Source organism: Rana temporaria, chromosome 2 (genome assembly GCF_905171775.1).
Source record: "Rana temporaria chromosome 2, aRanTem1.1, whole genome shotgun sequence".
NCBI classification, from domain to species: Eukaryota; Metazoa; Chordata; class Amphibia; order Anura; family Ranidae; genus Rana; species Rana temporaria.
This window is the reverse complement of record NC_053490.1, coordinates 354,264,944-354,290,185: the sequence shown is the minus strand read 5'-3', so window position 1 is coordinate 354,290,185 and position 25,242 is coordinate 354,264,944. Positions and strand designations below refer to the sequence as shown.

Sequence of the window (25,242 nt, the reverse complement as noted above, 5' to 3'; positions counted from 1 at the left end):
CGGATCTTTTGCATGTCCTGGCGCAAGAACCCAAACTGTTCTTTCAATGTGTCCACCGAGGCCGTGCATCTGTTAACAGCCTTAAGGATATCTGCTAGGGTGGGCTGTGCTGCAGTTACAGCCTGTGTGCCTGAGGCCTGGCCATCTTCCAACAAGGGGCCCACCTGGTCTCCCTCCTCCTCTCCCCAGTGGAGCGGGACATTGCCTGCCTGCATACCCAGCTGTTTGGGCTCTGATTCACCCAATTAGGATGGCAGCTCCTTCCCCCCAGCCCCTGATAACTTTTGGGCATAGTATAACATGTCCTTGGGGGGGGGGGGTCTTTGCCAGAGGGTTTGGGCAGCTTACTGTGTTGCTTTAGCCCCGGCTTCTCCACGCCGCGAGGAGTCCCCCTTCACTGCAGCCGCGGCAGCGCCATCTTGGATCTCCTGACTCGCGATCTCCGCCTGTCCTTTGCGGGTCATCCCATGCAGAGAGCAGGTGGTGGTACCGCTGTGGTCCCTGGGTCACTAGCTGCCAGCATATGTCGGTACCGAACTGGAATAACGGCTGGGGGAGGATCGGTAACGGATCACTGCCGGGAGCTGCAAGAGCTGCGTCCTCTCACATGCCTGACTTGGCCACGCCCCCCAATCAAAGCTTCTTACCCTCCTTATCCTCCACCACTAATGTCAATAGTCTTAAAAAACCCTCGTCATCCCAACACTGTCTTTATCCCGCAAAACCAAAAAGTTCCCCTTAAACATACTCCTTCCAAGAGTACCACGTTAAAAAAATGATTTCAAACAAAACTTTTAGAATTTTTGGGTGCTTTCTACAACCGCGATTGCACTCGCAAGCTGCAGAAAAACCTTGACAGGTTTCAGCACTCTGAAAGGGCTCACTGTAGTACCCAATTACCTTATATGAACACTATATTGTCTACAACAGAAAATCATATTGTATTGGATACACAAACCCCCTCTGATCTGTCTACTAGTACCATGATGGATACAACTGTGTATCGCCCCATACTTTTGAGGTCACTGGTGATATTACATCATCTATTTCCAGTACATCAGGTGTTATTACCAATGGGCCTATTGGTTCTGATCCTGACACTTCTTTACATCAATCTGTGCCTCAACCTACTCTTTCTTTTTTAGTGTACCACCCCTCCCCAGCCGCCCCAAGCAAAATAAAGTTTGTAGGAGAGGCTGTAGAGGGGGTAGAAGTAGATCTAGAAGCAAACCCATGCAAAAATCGGAAACTGTTAGGATCTTCAATCTGTCAAAACATATTCTCACAGGAGCTGAAACCTCCTTACTAAGCCGTGGTTTGAATTTTGCACCATCCAATAAACCAGTTTCTTTTATATTGTTTAAAGAGTACCACTCTTTTAACAACCAACTATTAACTATGCCAAATGATTCGTCAACAACCACAGATCAACACCCCAAATTAGGCCTCTACCCCTCACAGTATATGCATACACAAGCGTTTTCCGCTATACACCCATACACTGCGTCGCCAGACTAAACTACACAGAACCCGTAAGGGTTCTGTTATACCTGAAGGGTTCCACATGTACTGGCACTTTAAGGCTGGCTCCACCCAGAAGTGATGTCAAGGGGCATAGTAGCCATCTTAGAGAGACCACATGTAGGAAACTGAGATATGTAATGTCCTGAGATGCATGTTGCAGTGTACAGCCTGTACTGAATAAACATCCATTGTTCCAGACCAGAGTCTTGTGTCCCTCACAACACAGAGGATATAACAGTGGCGACGAGGATGGGATTTACAAAGTGTCTATCAGTCTGAGAGAGAGACAAAGACATTTTGGATTGTCACCTGGATAAAAGCAATCACAGATCCCAGCAGGAAAATGTCATTAATCGGGACATTAAGTGAGTTTGATGGAGAACAGACATCCTGGAGTTCCTGGGTTGAGAGACTGGAACAGTATTTCAGTGCAAATGACATCCCAGACAACAGGCAAGTAGCAGTGTTTCTGACAGTGGTTGGGGCCAAAACATATGACACTCTTAGAGATCTGCTTTCCCCTGTAAAACCAGCAGCTAAGACATTGGCAGAGCTGCTGACACTGCTAGAGGATCACTTCCAGCCTAAACCATTAGAGATTGCAGAAAGATTTTGCTTCTATCAGAGGCAGCAGCAGACAGGTGAAGAGATTAAAGTTTATGTGCTCGCCCTTCGCAGACTAGCCTCTACCTGTTCTTTTGGGGACTACCTACCTACTGCACTGAGAGATAAGTTTGTCATGGGACTGAATTGTGAGTCCACCCAAAAGAGACTGTTAACAGAGAAAGACCTTACCCTTCCAAAGGCAATTGAGATAGCTTCAGTGATGGAAATGGCTGTGAAAGATACAGAGGAATTGAACCCCCAGAGCAGAAGGGAAGAGGTGAAGCAGGAAGTTTTCAGAACAGCAGTCAAGCCAACTGCTGCAAACTGGAAATACAGACCCCCACCAAGCCGGGAGTCAGCTTGCCACCGTTGTGGGAATACAGACCATGATCACAAAGTCTGCCGGTTTAAGGATCAGACCTGTCATAATTGCGGTAGGACCGGCCATCTGAAACGAGTTTGCCGTAGCAAGAAGGTGCGAGATAAACAACTTCTGAACCCCAAGACTAAGACATATATGGTGGGAAGATATACATCATAATCTGAGTCAGAGGATGAGGCTGTGCTCCACAGGTTAGACATACATCATATGCATTCAGCACCCTCCGCAATGACTGTAGATGTAACCATTGAGGGAAAGAGACTCAAGATGGATGTAGACACAGGAGCAGCAGTTTCAGTTATCACCCATAAACAATGGAGACAACTTCAGACCCGAAAAACTGTCCACCCAACACCAATCAAACTGCAGACATACTCAAAACAGATACTCCACCCACTGGGTTACGCAAAAGTACAGGTATTGTACAAGGGTCAGACAAATCATATTCTCTACCCAAAACTGTATTTACAGTATAAAACTTCACAAAAACAACTGAAATTAAACTTTAAAACATTCTTTCAAACGCCAAAGTGGTTTCCATTGTCCCAAGCACAAATCTCATTGCTCATCTTTCAGAAGACCCCAAGCTCCCCCCACCAACTTCCTATTGATACATAAATGCTGAAAATAACTTCCTGTTGTATGCTCAGCTCTCAAAAACCACAAACTGGTTTATTTACATATCAACGTACAGGAAGAGGGAGGGGGAGCCTAGCTTCATCGCCTTGTCTTATCAACACATCAAAAAAATCCATGGCTAAACCTTGGGGTCATCTATCAGAAGACCCCAAGCTCCCCCCACCAACTTCCTATTGATGCATAAATGCTGAAAATAACTTCCTGTTGTATGCTCAGCTCTCAAAAACCACAAACTGGTTTATTTACATATCAACGTGCAGGAAGAGGGAGGGGGAGCCTAGCTTCATCGCCTTGTCTTATCAACACATCAAAAAAATCCATGGCTAAACCTATGTATTTTGACAATTTCCCCTGGGAAGGCAAACCACAAGTTTTGAGACCTAAATATTACACAGCAGTAAACAAAGAGCCAAAACTGAATCTCCTGCGTTTTTTCTGTTAAAAAAAACAAAACACCTTTAGTTCAGGAAAGGGAAAAATAACCCCCCCCCCATACTGCAAAATGGGAGTTGTTCCCGACCCAAACATCCCCTGGAAGTCAAACCACACGAGACCCAAATAAAAAACTCCTGCAAAAAGATGGCTCAAGGAGATCAACCAAACCCCCCCCCCCCCCCACTTTTTGCAGGCTAAACAATACAAGCTTCAAAAACAATGAATTGCCTTCTGGGAAACTCCCAAATATTTAAACATAAAATCACACCACTGTGTACAAAAACGCAGTCAAAATTCAGTGTAAAGTAGAGTTTTCACATAAAAAAATAAATTCAATACAAAAATCTCAACTCTCTTATACTGCAAAGTCGGCTGGTAGGTTTGTCAGATCCTGTCCATAAATTGGCTCTAGCATGTGTCTGTAAGCGCGTCGGGACCCCTCGAGGTAAGATACCGCTCAAAAGGCGATGCTTAGAAAAACTATTTAAACCAGCGAATTTAACATTAAACATAACAGTTTCACAGTATGTCATCCCGGTGTCTCACCACTCTGGGATGACCCACAGGCCAAACTGTAAACACTTCTCAAGATGGCCGACAACCCACAAGGACAAAAACAAACCGCAGACCACAACAGAATGGCGCCATTAACGCATGCAATTCCCGCCAAAACCAGCACAAACTTCCCTACTAGCCAAAACATCTCCACAAAAACTGACAAACATGGGACATCAAATGACAAAAACATTTTAAGAACAATCTTCACACACTTTAGGCTACTTCAACTCTGGCCTTTTTGGCCAACGAAACGGCACATTAAAAAATGTTAGTTACGTGCGCAACATTAAAACACACTTTTCTCAAAGTTCATATACTCTGAATTAGTCACCACACACAGTATAATGTTGCTTGTATGTTTTCTCAGAACATCAGATTATCATCCTTCATTGCGTCGCCCTTCCAACATAAAACATTTTCTATCAAAAGCCCACTGCTTACAATAGGCACCCTGGATGCCCATCCCCCGAGCCACATGGCAGCGGCCATCTTAGCTTCTTTATACACTATCACACTCATGGGGACACGTGTCCTGCATCAGACAAACAAACCAAATACACACAGTCTCCATATGCCACATACAGGCACACAATCAAAATCACACATACACATACCATCAAATTCACAGACATCCACACAAACATGATCAAACTTCCAGTCCATGTGCACAGATCACACACACATACACACAGGCACACAACTCCTACAACAGATACTCACACATGCACAAACACAGGCACGCAATCAAAATCACAGTTACACATACAATCGAACTTCAAGCATTATTTCAAAAAGACGAAAACTCTTTTTCAAAGCATAGACTCCCTAAGCTTTAGAACGTGCATCCATTCTCCCCCATCTCAAACTGATGCTAGGGAGGGCCATGTTAGTCCGTCTGGCCTGCCAATCTGATATGGCAAAAAAGGTTGTATGCAGAGAACACAGCCATTTTGCCTGTGCTAATAATCACATATTTCGTCTTAATGTAATAATCCATCTTTAAGCTAAAAGGTTCACTCACCATTCTTTCGATCTGCCATTCATTCAAGTCAAGAGACATCCCCAACTGTTATTTCAGCTCCTGGCAAACACTCGCTTGCCGATGCCCTCAGAGCGCCCTTTTATTATAACAAAAGCTCTCGCAAACAGTAGGTGATTGGCCGCAGCATGTGACCTTCTCCATAGGAAGTGATGTCACAGCATGTGACCTCCTCCATGGGAAGTGTGGTCACAGGGTGGGGGCTCCACACAGCAAATGCCCATATATGGATTTGACAACAAAGGATGTGTTGTCTTGTATTGGTATTGTATGTATCTAAATATCCCTGTTAGCAGGGTTATCATATATGGATATGATAACCCTGCTTACAGGAATATTTAGATACATACATACAATATAATACCAATACAAGACAACAGCAGCATAATACAATAACCAATGAACACAGTTCCTGATGAGGGGAGCTTATCTGCAGGTGTATGCTTTTGCCATCATACCAATGTTGATCAGGCACTGAGAGACAACAAAAGCACACATTCGCTAAACCGACAATGTGTTTGAAGAGTGGACACGTCCCCAAAGGCGAATTTCTGTGCATCACACAGGGGCCCTTTCGCCCGCCGACATCCCCACTCCGCAAACACCCTTCTCCAAATCAGGAAGTTTATCTCAACCAGTCTGACTGCCCCAGTCAGCTCTTTAGAGTGGGTTGTGGAAGTACTAACACTGGGTGACATTATGACAATACATATTAAATACATCTTCATAAAATTTCCACAACACTGCATGCCCAATTCCACACTCGAGTCTTGCAGAAAGAGATCCTGTCCAAATGGAACAAATCTCCATCTCTGGATCGTTAGATTCAGGTAAGTCACCTGGTCAGGGCTTCTCTGAGTTGGTGGCTGAGATCCCCGGAACTTCAGTCCGGGAAGTCGTTCCTTCCCTTCCATTGGACTGTGATCACGACGGACACCAGCCTTACAGGTTGGGGGGGAGTCTGGGGGGTCCAGTCGGCCCAGGGTCGCTGGACTCCAGACGAATCCCGCCTGCCGATCAATGTACTAAAACTTTGAGCGATCAGGCTGTGCCTCTCCTCGTGGTCGCAGAGGCTACAAGGGCGTCCAATCAGGAACTTTGGCCACCCATTCTCTGGTGGGTGCATTTGTGCATGTGATTCCCCCAATTAGACCACCACTTCCTCCGTGGGATTTGAATCTGGTGCTCTCGGTTCTTCAGGAACCTCCCTTTGAGAACTTCATAGAAATTCCTCTCTTGACGCTCTCTCAGAAAGTTGCCTTTTTAGTTGCCATTACATCGGTCAGACGGGTTTCAAATTGGCGGCCTTGTCTTGTAAGTCACCTTACTTGGTTCTTCATAAATCCTTCCGAAGGTAGTTTCGGCTTTTCACCTAAATGACATTGTACTTCCATCCCTGTGTTCTCAGCCGTCGCATCCCAGCGAGACTTTGTTGCATACCTTAGGCGTGGTGGTACGTACCTTTTGGGTGTACCTGTCTGCTACGGCTCCGTTTCGGAGGTCTGACTCACTGTTTGTGTCGGTGTCTGGTCCACAGAAGGGCCTGGCGGTCTTGTCTGCCACCATTTCTTGATGGATCAGGCAGACCAGTCTTATGCCCTTAAGGGGCAGGCCCCTCCCTTTTCTGTCATGGCGCATTCAACCAGGGCTATTTGTGCCTCCTGGGCTTTCCAACATCAATCGTCTGTCTCAAGTGTGTAAGGCGGCGACTTGGTCGTCCGTTCACACCTTTTCCAAATTTTACGGTTGATGTGAGTGCATCTTCAGATGCTTCTTTCGGCCGCAAGGTTTTTCAGGTGGCTGTTTAAAGTTGCAACTCCTCCGTTGAGGAGCTCTGCTTGTTTGGGGTGAAGTTAGTTTTTGATTGCTGTTCCCACCCCTCGTTTTTTGACACTGCTTGGGAACGTTTCAAATGTCAAGACTTGAGAAGCCTGTGTCCGTCCATGGACGAAAAGAGAATTTTTTTGTACTCACTGTAAAATCCTTTTCTCTGTCGTCCATGGACGTACACGGCACCCACCCCTCCTTTTTAAGTTTGTACTGCTTTTTTCGAAAACTGAGCTGCTAACTGCAGGGCAGAGGGTTATGTCCGGAGGGACCGCCCCCTGGGTGGGGCTGTTAAACTCTGTTAAAGTAACATGTATTAAATATCTAACATGTTCTGCCTAGTCCTCTCCTATAGAACAGTAACATAACCCAAATGTCAAGACTTGAGAAGGCTGTGTCCGTCCATGGACGACAGAGAAAAGGATTTTACGGCAAGTACAAAAAATCCTATTTTTTCATATAACATCTAACACTCGCCATACACTATCCACAATTAACCATTAACTGTCCAAAAAAGGAACAAACTGTCTAAATGACCTATTTTCGACCGATTTTTTTTTTTTTTGTATAGTGTATGGCCAGCATTACATATAATCCTTATCATGGAACATAAAAGGGCTTGGATCACCTAACAAAAGAATGAAAATTCTACGACATTTAAAGCGACTTTGTGCTGATATTGTGCTACTCCAAGAGACACATGAATATGAAGATATCCAACCTTTACATAAATTGTGGATGGGGGAGGTTATAGGATATTCAGCAATATGTCGCAAAGCCGGAGTGCCCATTCTTTTACATAAAAATTTAGTCTACAAACTTAAATCAATGGCTGACGACCAACTAGGTCACAAACTCACTATCCATAGCCCTGTGTGATATAACCATAACTTTTAGGCTATTCACCAGGAAAATGTTTTTTCCAAGAATTGACAGAATGGATACAGTCAAATTGTATCTGGAGATTTTAATTCAGTTATGATCCTAGCAGAAGACGTGTCTATACTAAGAAATATCACTTGCAGACACCCCAATACTTATTTAAATACATCTACACATCTGACTGATGCTGTCTCCTTGCTAAATATGATTAGATGCCTGGCGACTAACCCACTTTCTGGAGAGAGAGAGAGAGAGAGAGAGAGAGAGAATATACATTCCACTCCCATCCTCATAACACTTTCTCCAGAATACTTGTATACTTTTTTGTTCTCCCGCAACATTACCTTTGATTAAAAATGCTGAAATCTATGACCTGGTCCTTTTCAAATCACAGTTCGATCTCCATAACAATGGAAATGTCATATTACCAAGGTAACACCAAAATGGAGTTTTCCTTTATACCTGTCAAACAATGAGGATTTTTGAAACTATGTTCAATCTACTTGGAGTGAATATGATCTGGCTAATTCAGGACATATATTAAACCCAAATTTATATTGTGAATCTGGACAGCATGTGAACAAATCTGCCAAATTATTGGCTAAGCTCTGTAAAGAACCATACAAGCCTACACATGATAAATTTGAATACATTTATGAATTATGTATTTATGTATGAAATAATGTTTTGTCATTCAATATTTTACTCTGTGCGGGTATTTATGTGTGTAGTATATCAATTTTCTATGGAATATTAATTATGAGACAAATGTCCTACTCTTTTACACACATACAGTATGTTAATTATAACGCCACACATTTGACCCTCTGCGTACTTCATTTAAAGTCCCGCTTTCTTGTTCTCCTCTGTATATTTCATTAAGGATGGAGGCTGATGACAACGTCATCTCCTCATATAAAGTGCCATAGACCCCTCTTTTAGCGATTTATCTTAAAAGGTGTTTCAACCCCATGAAAAAAACATTTAAAAAATGTATTAATTTACCAAGCAATAGAGCGTCGCTTTTATACTATATCAGAATTATACTCACCCCTAACTTAAATTTTTCGCATCGACAGAGAAATACGCGTCTAAAAAAAACTGGCAAACAGATTCTACAGACGAAGAGTTATCAAACAAAATCTTGGTAGGGTATCTCAAAACTAGATGTCTAAATATTGGTGAAAATAAGAGAAACAAAGTTTAACCACTTAAGCCCCGGACCTTTAGGCAGCTAAATGCCCAGGCCAGGTTTTGCGATTCGGCACTGCGTCGCTTTAACAGACAATTGCGCGGTCGTGCGACGTGGCTCCCAAACAAAATTGGCGTCCTTTTTTCCCCACAAATAAAGCTTTCTTTTGGTGGTATTTGATCACCTCTGCGGTTTTTATTTTTTGCGCTATAAACAAAAATGCTATATTTTTTACTTTTTGCTATAATAAATATCCCCCAAAAACATATTTAACATTTTTTTTTCCCTCAGTTTAGGCCAATACGTATTCTTCTACCTATTTTTGGTAAAAAGAATTGCAATAAGTGTTTATCGATTGGTTTGCGCAAAATTTATAGCGTTTAAAATTATTTTTTACTACTATTGGCGGCATTCAGCGATTGTTTTCGTGACTGCGACATTATGGCGGACGCTTCGGACAATTTTGACACATTTTTGGGACCATTGTCATTTTCACAGCAAAAAATGCATTTAAATTGCATTGTTTATTGTGAAAATGACAGTTGCAGTTTGGGAGTTAACCACAGGGGGCGCTGTAGGAGTTAGGGTTCACCTAGTGTGTGTTTACAACTGTAGGGGGGTGTGGCTGTAGGACTGACGTCGATCGAGTCTCCCTATAAAAGGGATCACTCGATCGATACGCCGCCACAGTGAAGCACGGGGAAGCCGTGTTTACATACGGCTCTCCCCGTTCTTCAGCTCCGGGGAGCGATCGCGACGGAGCGGCTATAAACGAATAGCCGCGCCGTCGTCCCGGATCGTTCCCCGCGGGAATGTGCCCGCCGCACGCAGCGGGGGGGGTCCCGATCGGACCCCCCACCCGCTAGAAAGCAAGGACCTATATATACGTCCTTCTGCCTGTACGTGCCATTCTGTGGACGTAAATAGGCATGCGGCGGGCGTTAAGTGGTTAAACTTGTGCACAGGACGTTTATCCCATTCCTTAATAAAACCGCTCGGACTATTTCTACCTGTTCTTGGTGTGGTTCATTCAGTCCAACTCTACTACATCGATTTTGGGAATGTTTAAAAATCTCAGAATTTTGGGACCAAATACTGAGATACAAATTTGGAATTACATCAATACATATTCCCAAAAACAAGGCAACTTGCCTATTTGGCTACATTGAAAAATCTGGCATATCCATACCTTGCAACTCTTATGTCCCCAAGTGGGCTATGTTATGCATTTTAGCTGCTCGTACAGCATTCCTAAAAACTTGTACATTATCTACCCCCACCAATGATAACAAAAATTATCTTAAGGTTCTATTGTATATCGAAAGGCTAGACACGATAGTCCAATCCTTTTGGCCCAACCAGTCATTTCTTTACAAGATGGAAACTTTTTATAGAGCGAACGCTCTCAACTTTGGAAATCACACAACTGACACAATTTTGATACATGGACTGGTACCACAAAGCAACCCTCTCAAACTCTTTGGCAGATTGAAACTCCACTAATTCATCTCCCCTCTTAACTCAAACAATTACAATTAATAACTGATAGTTACAGTTTGAAATTTAAGAGACTATTTTGTATTTCTTTTTCTCCTGGGCAAACTAAACCATTCTTTGATTCTAAGTTGATTGTTTTTTTTTTGGGGGGGGGGGTTTGTTTTGCTTATTTGATGTAATTTTTCATGTGGCTCTTATGAGCATCCTGCTATAAATGCCTTACTAAAGCAATCTTTATACTATGGTACATTACTTTAGTACATTATTCTTCCATGCTTCGAGACTAAACATAGTACTATCTCCAAAATCAGATGATATTTTGGTACCCGAACCTTTTGATATGTTAAAAGGACTCATATATGTGCTTTTACTTTTAGATTGCTTGTTATAACTTCTTCTTTGTAATTTTATATTATATTTGATTCTATTTGATGTTTACTTATATCACTTTGTAATTTCATGGAAAATAATAAAAATTACAATATGAAAAAAAAGAGTAGGCCAGTCCTGGGTTTAACAAAAGGGAACAGAAAGCACAATGATCTGGTGCAATAAAACACTATCAAAATAGAACAAAAGACTAATGTATGTTGCACTCACACATTTCTGGAGTGCAGAGCATGTTGTACACAGATGAATCCTTCTGAGAGACCTTTGGGTAGCTCTCGGGACAGAAAAAGTTGTACTTCTGCTCTGGTACATGACTCTAGGCTAGAATTCTGACTGACAGCTTGAGCAGACTGTCCAGGTGTGTGTACAGTTGGCAGTATACAGTAAAGTTCTCTCTTCTTCTTCTCTCTCTCTCTCTCTCTCTCTCTCTCTCTCTCTCTCTCTCTCTCTCTCTTCCTTATTCACTGCTTAATTTTCTAAAACAAAACTGAGGCTTGCCAAGAGGGGAGGTATTATATTAGGACTGTCCTTTATTGCTTTTTCTTTTTGCCAATGTCCAATCACCTGAAGGCAGCATCATAACCCATGGTCTAAAACTGATTTCTGCGGCAGCTTAGCTACACAGCGCCAGCTCTTCCACACACAATTCTGTAAGGCATCCTGCGTCTTTTCCTCTCCTGATTGGCACAGTGACCTTCCTCCTGGTGGTTGACACCTGCCTGTGCCATCGCTAAGGTGAAAATCGGGCTGAGCCATGGCCGAACTGCTAGTGAGCACACCACACCCTTCCATGTGCCCCTTCATCAGGAGTCCCTCTGTGCTCCTTCATTGCATAGATCCTTAATTTTCAAGACAAACTGACTATCCTCCAACTAGCCAGAGAAACAAGAACACTCCACTACAACAGCAACGCTATTTCCATTTTCCCTGGCCTCTCCGCGGAGGTCCAACAGACCTCCTTCAAGGCTGTGAAGGGCTTACGATATGCTGTGCTGTGCTCTTCCCTGCCAAGCTGCAAGTTATTTAAGATGGCAAGGCTAACTGTTACACTAATCCGAAAGATGCCATGGCCTGGCTAGAGGACCTTTTTGGACCGGTGCCCAGATGCAGATGCAACTGATGTTGGATAATCCCCAATCTCCATGTCTGCTCCTGCTGTAATGGTTTTTGGACCTTCTATCTTTCTTTTGGGAAGGCTGACTTGAAAGTGGCTACTACCTGTGTTCCTGTTTATCCTACTTACATCTTGGGGGACATAATCCCCTTACTTCTCACCACTGTTCTGCCACTACTGAGACTGGGCTCTGATATGCTTTACATTTGATCCTCCTTGAGGTTTACCTATGGCTTGCATGCCTATTTCATGTTGTGCCTTTTTTGGGGTTGCATCTTTCCTTCTGCAAGCAATGTATGTGTGCTAGGATGAGCCTCCCCTGTTTGTTACCCCCCCCCCCCCCATACCAATTGATGGTGAGGCCACAGGACGTTTGTAACTTGGTTTGTTCTGTTTATGAGAACCAAGGTTCGCTATGTTTGGGTTGGTTGAGCGGGGTGGTTTGAGCTGGGTTTTTTTTTGTTGGCTCTTCTTTGCTTTTGCTACTGATGGCAGCTGCAGTTTTTTGTAAATGCAAACCAATCAATATACACCTATTGCGATTTTTTTTTTTTTTTTTTTTCACCAAAAATATGTAGACGAATACATATTGGCCTAAACTGATGAATACATTTTTTTTTTTTTTTTTTTTTTTTTTTTTGTCGTTCTTTGTTTATAGAGCAAAAAATCTAAACCGCAGAGGTGATCAAATGCCACCAAAAGAAAGCTCTATTTGTAAAAAAAAGGACCTCAATGTTTGGGTGCAGCATCATACGGCCACGCAATTGTCAGTTAAAGCAACACTGTGCCGAATCGCCAAAAATGGCCTGGTCAAAGGGGGTAAATCCTTCCGGAGCTGAAGTGGTGTAATGCTGTATTAGACCCGGCTGTGGATCGTTTGGGGGGTGGTTGTAGATCATATTCCACATTCACTGACTAGACGCAAGTGTGTGGTTTAACTGAGCTATGGTGGTGGAAAAACCCAGATATTCCTCAGTATTTCTTTTATTACGACTCTTCCCATGCCATGTCTTGCATAGTTTTGGCTTTTGCCTAGGACACTACGCTTCCACTTGTCTCTGGTGGTGTCTTATTTACCTAGGGGCGTAATTGATCATGGACCTCTCTCTGGGCCTTCAACTTCTACCACATCTGAGTCCCGCTATGTGGTGCCTGAACTCGCAGTGGTTGGAGGACTAGGTGGTGTAGGGCGAATATAAACAAGGTATTGTGAATTACTGAAATGCAAACTTGGATACTGTTGTCCTCTCTACAGAATAGGAGGCTTTCAAAGACTACCCTGCAGGGCACATTTATGTCTTTTACAATCCCACTACAGAAGAATGCCTCAATTCGTACTGAAGACCTGGAACAGGCCATGCTAACGGCAGAAGCTGATTATGTTGCTGCACCTGACACCAGTACCCGAGATATATGGTTACACAAACGCAGGGAATGTGATCTCCGTCTTATGGAGCTCACTAGAAAAAACATGCTCTATATCACCCAAAAAAGGTTTGAACATGGTAATAAAGCTGATCGTTTACTTGCCTACTTAACTAGACCTGACCATGCTAGCGCTAAAACGCCTGAAAACTGCCTCAGTGTGAAAGGAGTCTAACAGATGCAGCTGAGTAAATAAAACTAACAAAATTAAGCATGTATAAAAACATCAAAATATTGTAGATTTTTCAAAAATCAGTATAAAAATCAACATCTTGCCTACAACTTGCCTTATTAGTTCAGACTACTACCAGACTGAGCAAGATAAAATCTCATTTTGACACAACAGTCAAATTGGCTTACAGTCTACATGTCAAAGCTGATGTTTTCATAGGGTCTAACTGTACCCGCTTCTCTCCTTCTGTCAGCCGCTTGGAGGCATCGCCTTAAAAGTTACTTTTTATTAAAGTGCTTGTAAAGACACAAGGGTTTTTTACCTTCATGTATTCTATGCATGAAGGTAAAAAAAAAAACTTCTGTGTGCAACAGCCCCCCTATACTTACATGACTCCCCTCTCGATCCAGCGATGTCCACGAGAGCCTTGTCTCTCCAGGGACTTGCACTGCTGATTGGCTTTCTGTAGTGTTGGGAGCTATTGGCTCCCGATGCTATCAATCACAGCCAGTGAGCTAATTAGGAGATGGGGCCAAGGCAAGGCTCAGTGTGTGATTGGACACACAGAGCTCTGGTTCAGGAGCACCGGCATGGGACCTGAGAAGAGAAGGATCTGAGCTGTTCTGTACAAAAACCCTCACACACAGCAGGTAAATAGGAGTCAGAGGCGTTGCTAGGGGGGTGCGGGGGGTGTGGGCCGCCCCGGGTGACACCCGCTAGAGGGGTGACACCATCCCGATTTAAAAAATGTTTAGCTGACGTGGGGGGGGGGGCGGCTCCCCCCGCGACTGCAGCGATGAGCGCCGCGGAATTGGAGCGCTGCGGTACAAGAGGAGGGGGGGTTGCGGGGTGACACCGCAGCACCATCCATGCATCCCCTCCTCTCACAGCCACGGGCTGTTAGCGGTGGTCGGCAGTCGGCACACAGGCACAGCCCACTCCTCTCTGTGTGTACAGAGGGGGAGGGGCCGAGGGGACCTTCTGTCCATGTGCCGTGGCGCTGCATGCGGTGATCTGAGGTACTGAATGGGGAGGGGGGGTGTTTGCACCTGGGGGGATTTCACTGAAGGGGTGGGGGGATGTACTAAGGGGGTGTTTGCACTGAGGGGGTTTTCACTAAGGGGGTTTGCACTGAGGGGGGTTTGTACTAAGGGGGGGGGGTGTTTGCACTGAGGGGGTTTTCACTAAGGGGGTTTTCACTGAGGGGGGGGGTTTGTACTAAGGGGGGGGGTGTTTGCACTGGGGGGTTGCACCGAGGGGGTTTGCACTGAGGGGGGATTTGCACTGAGGGAGGGTTGCACTGAAGGGGGGTCTGTGTAAAATGCAGGGGTCCAGAGGTGCAGGTGGCTGTGTAATGTAAAAGGGGTGCAGTGATGCAGGGTGCTGTGTAATGTAAAGGGGTGCAGAGGGCTGTGTAGTGTAAAAGGGTCCAGAGGTGCAGGGGGCTATGTGATGTAAAGGGGTGCAGAGGTGCAGGCGGCTGTGTAATGTAAAAGGGGTGCAGTAATGCAGGGTGCTGTGCAATGTAAAAGGGTCCAGAGGTGCAGGGGGCTATGTGATGTAAAGGGGTCCAGTGGTGCAGGGGCTGTGTAATGTAAAGAGGTGCAGGGTGCTGTGTAATGTAAAAGGTTCCAGAGGTGAAGGGGGCTGTGAGATGTAAAGGGGTCCAGTGATGCAGGGTGCTGTGTAATGTAAAGGGGTCCAGAGGTGCAGGGTGATGTGTAATGTAAAGGGGTCCAGAGATGCAGGGTGCTATGAGATGTAAAGGGGTCCAGTGATGCAGGGTGCTGTGTAATGTAAAGGGGTCCAGAGGTGCAGGGGGCTATGTGATGTAAAGGGGTCCAGTGGTGCAGGGGGTTGTGTAATGTAAAAGGGTCCAGAGGTGCAGGGGGCTATGAGATGTAAAGAGGTCCTGTGATGCAGGGTGCTGTGTAATGTAAAGGGGTGCAGTGATGCAGGGTACTGTGTAATTTTAAAGGGGTCCAGTGATGCAGGGGGCTGTGTAATGTAAAGAGGTGCAGGGTGCTGTGTAATGTAAAAGGGTCCAGAGGTGAAGGGGGCTGTGAGATGTAAAGGGGTCCAGTGATACAGGGTGCTGTGTAATTTTAAAGGGGTCCAGTGATGCAGGGTACTGTGTAATTTTAAAGGGGTCCAGTGATGCAGGGGGCTGTGTAATGTAAAGGGGTCCAGTGATGCAAGGGGGCTGTTTAATGTAAAGGGGTCCAGTGATGCAGGGTACTGTGTAATTTTAAAGGGGTCCAGTGATGCAGGGGGCTGTGTAATGTAAAGGGGTCCTGTGATGCAAGGGGGCTGTTTAATGTAAAGGGGTCCAGTGATGCAGGGGGCTGTGTAATGTAAAGGGGTCCAGTGATGCAGGGGGCTGTGTAATGTAAAGGGGTCCATTGATGCAGGGTGCTGTGCAATGTAAAGGGGTCCAGAGGTGCAGTTGTGGAGAGGGGTACACAGTAGTAACAAAAATATATTGAAGGATGCAGAGGTATGCAGGGGGCACAGTGGGGTGTTTTTACATTTTAACGCGGGGGGGGTGCCAGATATTGGATCCGCCCCCAGGTGCCAAATGCTCTAGGCACGCCCCTGGCCTATAGGCTCCTGAGAGGTGAATTCCGGTTCAGGAGAAAGAGAGGTGGGGGGAGGGGACAAAGAAAATGGAGAGAAAGAAGAAGGGATAGAACGAACAAGAAAGATGGATAGGGAGAGAGAAAAGGGGAAGAAAGGAGAACAGAGAGCAAACGGTAGGGTAAAAAATATTTGAAAAATGTTATTGGGGGGGGGGGGGGGGGTGACACCATATTTTACCGCACCAGGTGACACCAACCCTAGTGACGCCACTGATAGGAGTAGGACATGTTTGATATTTTAAAAAAATAAAACGTTTTAATGTTTCGGTACCAAAAGAAAACCTACCTGTTTAGGCCTTGAGTACGACACTTGACAAGGAGATGAGCTCAAGTCTTCAGACGGGACAGAAGGTGATGCACACGATACACCCACACAGGATGAACTTCCACCATCATTCTTCAGTACTATTAGCTGTGCTCTTGTGGTTTTCAAAGTATCCATTACACCAGGCAACTCTATGGAAATGTATAAAAACTTTTTAAGTAACATAATGGCCTATTTTCTCACTATATCCATTCATTTCATTTGTTCGAAATTGATGACTTGTGGAAAAATGTACTTTTACATGAATAGAGGGTTTCCTCCAGTCTGCTGCTGACCCCCCCACTAGATCAAAAATATTCCAGGAGGGTTTCTCCCAAGGTAAAAGTAAAGATGTTTCACAAAACAAAAATCCTACTTGTGTATATAGTATGTAGTTACCTCAGTGCACTCACTGATACTATAATGAATGTAGTACAGTAAACTCCCAGTTACCCAACGATCCGCATTGGTACTGTTGTTTCTGGTTGCTTGAGAGCTAATAGTAACTCTCAAGCATCCACCTCCTATGGCACCCTGACCCCCACTTGGCAGCTAAAGGGGGTAGGGATTGGGGGCAGGGTTTTACCACCCCCAAATTCACATGTGAATGAGCCTTAAAAGTGCTATTGCCAAATGCAACTAAGGACTCATTCACAAGTGCGGTATGCAATGCTCCAATGCGCCTCTGAGAAATTCTGCAAGGTGGTGAGGAGGCAAAATGTTTACACCAGTAATTGCAGTGAAAGGCACATGATTGCAGTGCGGTAGTATGGCAATTATAGGTTTTAGTCAGGTGTGAGGAGGCAACATTGGAGGACACTGTGCCCAGTGATCTTTGACTTTTCCTATGTTGTTCAGGTAGATCTCCACCTCTCTAAGGTTGCATAACTCTGCCATAAAACACTGTAGAATGAAAGGGAAAATGATTGGTCAAACAGAAAATAAAGATAAAAAAAATCAGTACTGGTGGAATAACACACAATAAATAGATAAATGAAAAGACTGCGCCAATATAAAAAATTCAATTAAAATAAAAAAATTTCACCAATACCAAATTACATTGAAAGATTGGCATCCAGGGGCTGATATGCCAAAAACGGTGCACAAAAATTAACCAAAACAAAAAATCAGAGTGCACAGAAAAATTTGTATATAAATTCACAAAATGAATGTCCAATTATATGTATAAACATTGAGAGGTTAATACGCCAAATCGGTGATCCCAAAATTGTATGCCAACAGCACACAATTGGCAAACCAAACCTCAAAAGTTCTTAATGATATCACCACAAAACTCAAACACTGATTACCAAATGAATAATGAAGGATGATGCAGATATTAAGATCAGATACAGTGCCAGTTGAATGCGGTGATATAAAAAAACGGAAGGTGCCACCACCGTAATTAAGTTATCTGCTTACCAAAGGCAAGTTGTCTCAGTTGTTGGTTTCCTTCTTCCAAGTGCTTATTCTGGTTTTCCATTCACCAGCTGTCAGTCTTGGTCAGGTGCTTTGACAGCGGCTGGCGGCCCATCTGTCAGAATCCCCCAAAAAAATTAAAAATTTAGCTTTCCACCTCCACACCCCCCCCCCCCTCACACACACACCCCATCCACCACCCCCCCTCACACACACACCCCATCCACCCCGCCCACACACACACCCCAGACAACGCTAACCTCTTTCTACACACTTTATTTGATGGCATCTGAATGTAAACAGCAGGTAGTGGGGGAACCATAGCCAGACTGCCATTGGCTGTTTAAATTTTAAAATTAGGCTGACTATTGCGCCCCCTTCCCACTGCCTGTTGTCAATCAGCAGAGGAAGACCTGAAGAAGAATGTTCTCCTTCAAATCCTCTCCTTTGCTGATTGACAACAGGCAGTGGGCGGGTGCAATAGCCCACTAGCTATTGGCTACTGCAAATTAAAATAGTCAATAGCAACCTGGCTATTGATTCCCCAGCTATCTGCTGTATTCTGACAGTGGCCAGTGGCTGTTAGAATACAAAAAAAGGCTAGGTGTCAACTGACTTCAGGCTTCTTCTGGGGCAGCTGAATGTAAACAGAATATCAGTACCTCATATTGTTATCAGCCTGAAAGGTGGCCCATAATTGGTATCTGTATGGAAAAATCCATATCTGTTGGCACCTAGTAGCAGGGCAGATAATATACCGTGTTTCCCCGAAAGTAAGCCCTACCCCGAAAATAAGACCTACTGCGATTTTCAGGAAGGGCTGCAATATAAGCCCTACCCCGAAAATAAGCCCTAGTGTAGAGGTGTGTGTGTGTATAGTGCAAACACTACTCTGTTGCAGGAGTGTATAGTGTACTATGTGTGTCTGTGATACAAATGTGCCAAGTACCTGCGCCGCTCTGCGATCAGCTGATATGCTCCTCTCATTCCAGCTGTCAGTGGGGGATTGCGCCCCCCTCCCAGTGCAGAGCTACTTCAGTCTAGTGTGAGTTGCACTCAGCTGAGCTCTCCCTCCTTGAGATGCCAGCGTGGGTTCTCGGGTTCCCCTCCCTGTGCGGGTTAAGGAATTTGTGAGATGCATTCAGCTGATCTCTCCCTCCCTCAGATGCCAGCGTGGGTTCCCCTCCCCGTACAGAGCTACGGCAGGAAGTGACCAGCTGCACTCAGCTTATCTTCACCCCTGCAAGTAGCCAGCGGAGGATCTTGGCTCCCCTTTCTGTGCAGAGCTCCGGGAGGCTAACGAATGCACTCGGCTTATGTTCACCCCTGCAAGTAGCCAGCGGAGGATCTTGGCTCCCCTCCCTGTGCAGAGCTCCGGGAGGCTAAGGAATGCACTCAGCTTATCTTCAAAATGTCAGCGAGGGATCTCGGGCCGCCCTTCCCCTGCAGACCTCCAGCGTGACACAGGCATATTAAGAAGGTATGTGGCATACATCTCGGCATGCAGCAAGTTTTGCATTGTGATTCCAACGTTCTACAAGCACTTTTACACAGGGGATTTGTGACAGGCAGGGAGGGAAAGAGTGTGTGTGTACAGCACATGGCATGATAAGACCTACCCCGAAAATAAGCCCTACCGTGTCTTTTGTTGCCAAAATTAATATAAGACCCGGGCTTATTTTCGGGGAAACACGGTACAAAAGGGGAGGGAGACATGAAACATTGGTAGCACTGTGCCCTGACATTATGGGGAATATTCACTAAAGGCAAATCCACTTTGCACTACATGTGCACTTGGAAGTGCAGTAGCTGTAGATCTGAAGGGGACAAAAAAAGAAAAAGCATTTTTGCTTGTACATGATTGGATGATAAAATCAGCAGAGCTTCCCTTCATTTCATATCTACAGCGACTGCACTTCCAAGTGCACTTGTAGTGCAAAATGGATTTGCCTTCAGTAAAACAACCCCTATGCTGCATGATGAGTGGATATAGAATGGAAGCCGTATAATATTATATGCAGCAATGTGCACTGAAAGTATGCTACACAGTTATTGGCTATAACATGGAAGCCACACATATTATAAGCAGCAGGGTGACATGCTGTGGAAGAGGAGCTCTATAATATTACATTACTGTGCACATGCTATATGGTAACTGGGAAGGTGAATGCACACAGAATGAGAACTATTCAGCAGGAAATAGACAAATAAAACTTAACTCATGCACCAAACTTTCACAATTCTAATATTATTTCATGCACCAAACTTTCACAATTCTAATATTATTTGATAGAAGGCATACCTTTCATCCAGGAGAATACATCCAGGAGAATACAGAGTGTGTCTCCACCATGCTTCCACTGAGGCCTCACCAGAAACAGGAAGTGAGAGGTGAAAGTTCACCCCTCTGGTTCCCACTGCTCACTTCCTGTATTATGATTGTAGTCTCTCTGAAGAGTTCTCCCCTGGGCAGGATTTACATATTAGAAGATTGAAGGCATAGAAATCAGACCCACATACCAATAAAACAAATGAGAAAAAAGAAATGAGAAAAATATTTATACATGTAAGTAAGTGATGGGAGATGCATTCTATATATATATATATATATATATATATATATATATATATATATATATATACACACACACAGTATATACATACATACACACCCACAGTGTATATATATATATATATATATATATATATATATATATATATATATATATATACTGTACACACACACAAGAATGCAGCTCTCATCACTTACATATTTAGCTTCCAGCCCAGCCTAGTATTGGCACATGACAACAGTGCAGCTTGGGCAGGGATATGACATTTAAAGCGGAGTTCCACCCAAAAGTGGAAGCTCCACTTATTTGCCTCTTTCCCCCCCCCCTACTTTGCCACATTTGCCACGTTTTTGACAGGTACCTGTCCCCACTTCCGAGAGATCTCGCTGCAGCGGATGCGTTCCCGATGATTTTCTGCATGCGTGTTTTTGAATGAATGACTTGTATAGCGCAATGCATGCGAACTGAATCGCCTCTGGGCGCTTTTTCCAGCCAGTATCTGCTTGGCTGGTGCGGTCATTTATACCCCGTAGGATTTTTGATGCATTGCAGGGCATGTTTGGTGTGTTTTTAAAGCATTCCAGTGCATTTTCCCCCCCTCTTTTTTTCTTAACCTCAGATAAGCACATGTGCGTTCAGGTGCATTCTAAGTGCGTTTTTGATGTGCTTTACAGTGTTCCAGTACAGTCCAGTGCAGGAAAAATGCAGCATGCTCTACTTTTTTTCTTGAACTGCAAGCACTGGTGTGAATTATGCCATTGAAAACCATAGAACCTACTTTCCATGCAGATAAAAACGTACTGGACTGCATGTGGTGTGAATTGGCCCCTATAGGCAATGGTGGCAGCAGCACCCAAGAGCCAATGGAAACAATGGCTGGGGTACCAACATCGCCGCTGATTAAGTCAGTGTGTGTACGGTATGGGGGTTATTTACTAAAGGCAAATCCACTTTGCACTACAAGTGCAAACTACAAGTGCAAAGTGCACTTGTAAGTGCAGGCGCTGTAAATCTGAGGGGTAGATCTGAAATGAGGGGAAGCTCTGCTGATTTTATCATCCAATCATGTGCAAGCTAAAATTCTGTTTTTTTTTTTTTTTTTCCTTGCCCCCCTCGGATCTACAGCGACTGCACTTCCAAGTGCACTTTCCTTGCAATTTCAGGTGCACTTTGCATTTGTAGTTTGCACTTGTAGTGCAAAGTGGATTTGCCTTTAGTAAATAACCCCTTTGTGTAGCTACTGATTTTTAATTTTGTGCTGGGGAGAACTTTAATATCCCAATTCCTTTTAATTGGCTGCTGGAATTACCCTTCGGCAGGTACTAAGTCCAAACAATGGACTGGACTTAATATAAAAAGAATATACAGTATATATAATATAGTGCCAAAAGTATTAGGACACCTGCCTTTACACGCACATGAACTTTAATGGCATCCCAGTCTGTAACAGCTTCAATTCCTCTGGGAAGGCTGTCCTATGGGAATGTTTGACCATTCTTCTAGAAGCACATTTGTGAGTTCAGGCACTGATGTTGCATGAGAAGGCCTGGCTCACAGTCTCCACACAAATTCATCCCAAAGGTGTTCTATCGGGTTGAGGTCAGGACTCTGTGCAGGCCAGTCAAGTTCCTCCACCCCAAACTCGCTCATCCATGTCTTTATGGACCTTGCCTTGTGCACTGGTCCAAATCATTTGGTGGAGGGGGGATTATGTTAAGGGGGGATTATGGTGGGGGGGATTATGGTGTGGGGTTGTTTTTCAGGGGTTGGGTTTGACTCCTTAGTTCCAGTGAAGGGAACTCTTAAAGCGTCAAGACATTTTGGAAAAATTTCATGCCCCCAACTTTGTGCGAACAGGTTGGGGACGGCCCCTTCCTGTTCCAACATGACTGCCCACCAGTGCACAAAGCAAGGTCCATAAAGACACTGATGAGCGAGTTTGGTAATAATAGTGCAACTTCTGATTCATGGATTAAGCAGAACATTGAAGATTTATGTCCGGAGTTTCTCTCTGTACCCTGTAAGCAGACAAGATCCTTGGACTGTAGAGGTGGATGTCTGTGAAGGTTCTCATTCATTCAGGTCAATCAATAAATCAAGCTAACTGGACTTGCTGTATTTTAAGGTGTTTTGCTGGTCCGCCGACAAGCGTTCTTAATTCAGAATGACTTGTGGATGCAAGAGGTTTATCTGCTTAGTATTACATTGATTATGTGCTTAAAATCTTATTAAAAAAAATGTATATTTTATTTGAATCTTTTGGTTTTTATTTTAAAAGAGTAAAACAAACCATTTTAAAATGGGAGTGGGTCTCTTATAAATGTATTCAGAATGTTATCTATGTCATAGTTACAAAAATATCAGAACAAATATATGTTGAAATGTCTTTATTAGACATTACATATTTTCAGAAAAACATATTTTAAAAATATATTTTCTAATATATTTCTTTGGAAAATAAATTAAAATTATATTTTTGGAATGCATTTACAAGTATATTTAAAGATATATGTTTAAATACATTTTTTTTATATGTTCAAAAATATCTGGAAAGTATATTTACAAACATATATTTTCACATATATGCCTTTGGAAAATATATTAAAATTATATTTTTGGAACGCATTTACAAATATATGTAATAATATATGTTGAAATTACTTTTTTATGTGTTAAAAAAATGTGAAGAATATATTTTAAAAATATATTTTCCAATATATGTCTTTGGAAAATGCATTTAAATAATATTTTTGGAATGCATTTACAAGTATATTTAAAAATATATGCTTAAATGCATTTTTTTTAGATGCTCAAAAATATCTGTCAAATATATTAAAAACAATATATTTTCAAATATATGCCTTTGGAAAATATATTTTAATTTACATTTTTGGAATAGATGTAAAAATATATTTGCATAGGCCAATATATTGTAAATATATTTAAAATATCTAATTTCTTTTAATAAATATATTGGAAATATATTTTTCTTCCATATGGGTAGGAAGAGATCGAAAGTGTTTCATAAAATTTGGGGCATGTGGCTTACGAGTTCCCTAACTTTGGCCTCAGTATGATAATAATATCCATCTATATTCACAATTGCTGTGCACTCAGTTTCGACAAATGGTGCATCTGCTTATATTGAATCGAATGTGTGACCTTGTTTCAGTTAATAACAATATGAGGCATATGAGCTGGTATAAGCTAATTTGATGGTTTGGTTTTGTTTCGTTTAGTGGGTTTTTTTTTTTTTTTTTGCTACTTTCTGAACTCAATAATTATATAATTTTTAAAAAAATGGTCTTCAATTCACCTATAATAGTTTATGGTGATGGCTTGTTTGGTTATTTTTCTTCAGAACGGAAAGATGCTGCTGTCTTACATATGTTTTTTCCTGATCTTTTTCTAGATGGAGTACATGGCCCAGCACCTGGTCTTTGCAAATTGTATTCCCTTAATTTTAAAGTTCTTTAATCAAAATATCATGTCTTACATCACAGCCAAAAACAGGTAATATCAGAGAATTGTGGGGAAAATGCATTTCTGTCTATAATATATATTCAATTCTTATGTAAAAGTGCTATAGATATAAGAAAATTATTTAAATTGGTGCCTTGGTCCCATCAAAATATTGTATGAAAGAAAGAGGCTTGGGTGAACTTTAATGGCACCGTAGGAAAAACTCAATCAGTCGGAAATATAGTATAAAATTATTTTTATTACAAAATATAGAAAAGATTGATGTACAATAAAAGAAAAAAATATTTTAGTGTGACAATCATGCAATAGCTCATTATAGACATTCTATTGTTACCAATGAAATATCCACTCATCAACAATACATGATACTGTACATGTACTCTACATGTTTCGCGGTTTTATTCTGTAGAATCCGCTTCCTCAGGAGCTAGATACATATATAAATTTGTCAAAGGATATGCATGAATTTTGTCACGTGAACTATAAATAAAAAATACATCATTAGTATTCTACATTGTGGATATTTAATATAATAGACTACACTTTTTATATAAAAAAGGATGTGCATCCATCCCATGAACCAAGCCTAGTCCACTCCGTGATCTCACCGTGGGCACTGCACCATAAAAGACCGATAAATGGATCAGGAGGGTGGCCCACCCCAGGGGGCACAGGAACTTGCACAATATTACATGATTCCGATGATAAATTCCAAATAAAATGATTTTATATATATCAATATATTGATACATTCCTCCTGGCTTATATATAATATAGCCAGGTGATAAGATATATTCAAGATATAAAGTATTCATAGTAGTTATACCTTCTATGGAGGCATCAGAAAGGGGCGATATGTACTAATGATCATTAACCCCTCAGTGTATAGGGTGGTCTATAACAAAATGAACATGATGTCAAATTATATATAACTTTTCATACCCTTTGTTAGAGTCCTGACCAATAATGTGGATATAAATGTTTTACCTGAAAGTTTGAGTGTAAAATACACTCAGATTTAGATGGAAAATTCACTTGGATGGGATTGATTTAGGAGTATTAATGGTGTTCATAGTAGTGCACCTGTGTGTATTTATAGAAATATATACAATCAGAAATAAGTGCGTGAGGCAGTTAGTGTA

At 42.8% G+C, this 25,242-nt stretch overlaps 1 protein-coding gene across 2 annotated transcripts in view; it reads left to right on the top strand.

Annotated features, from left to right (window-relative positions):
* The window catches only part of STRIP1 (striatin interacting protein 1), a 788,574-nt gene that overhangs the window by 667,824 nt on the left and 95,508 nt on the right, over nucleotides 1–25,242 (top strand). For both annotated transcript variants that reach the window (XR_005747039.1, XM_040337599.1), the window contains exon 17: nucleotides 24,030–24,130. Coding sequence is in view for 1 of the 2 variants with exons in the window: in XM_040337599.1 (XP_040193533.1) it covers nucleotides 24,030–24,130 (101 nt within the window). In the remaining variant the exon portion in view is untranslated. The remainder of the gene's footprint in view (nucleotides 1–24,029; nucleotides 24,131–25,242) is intronic.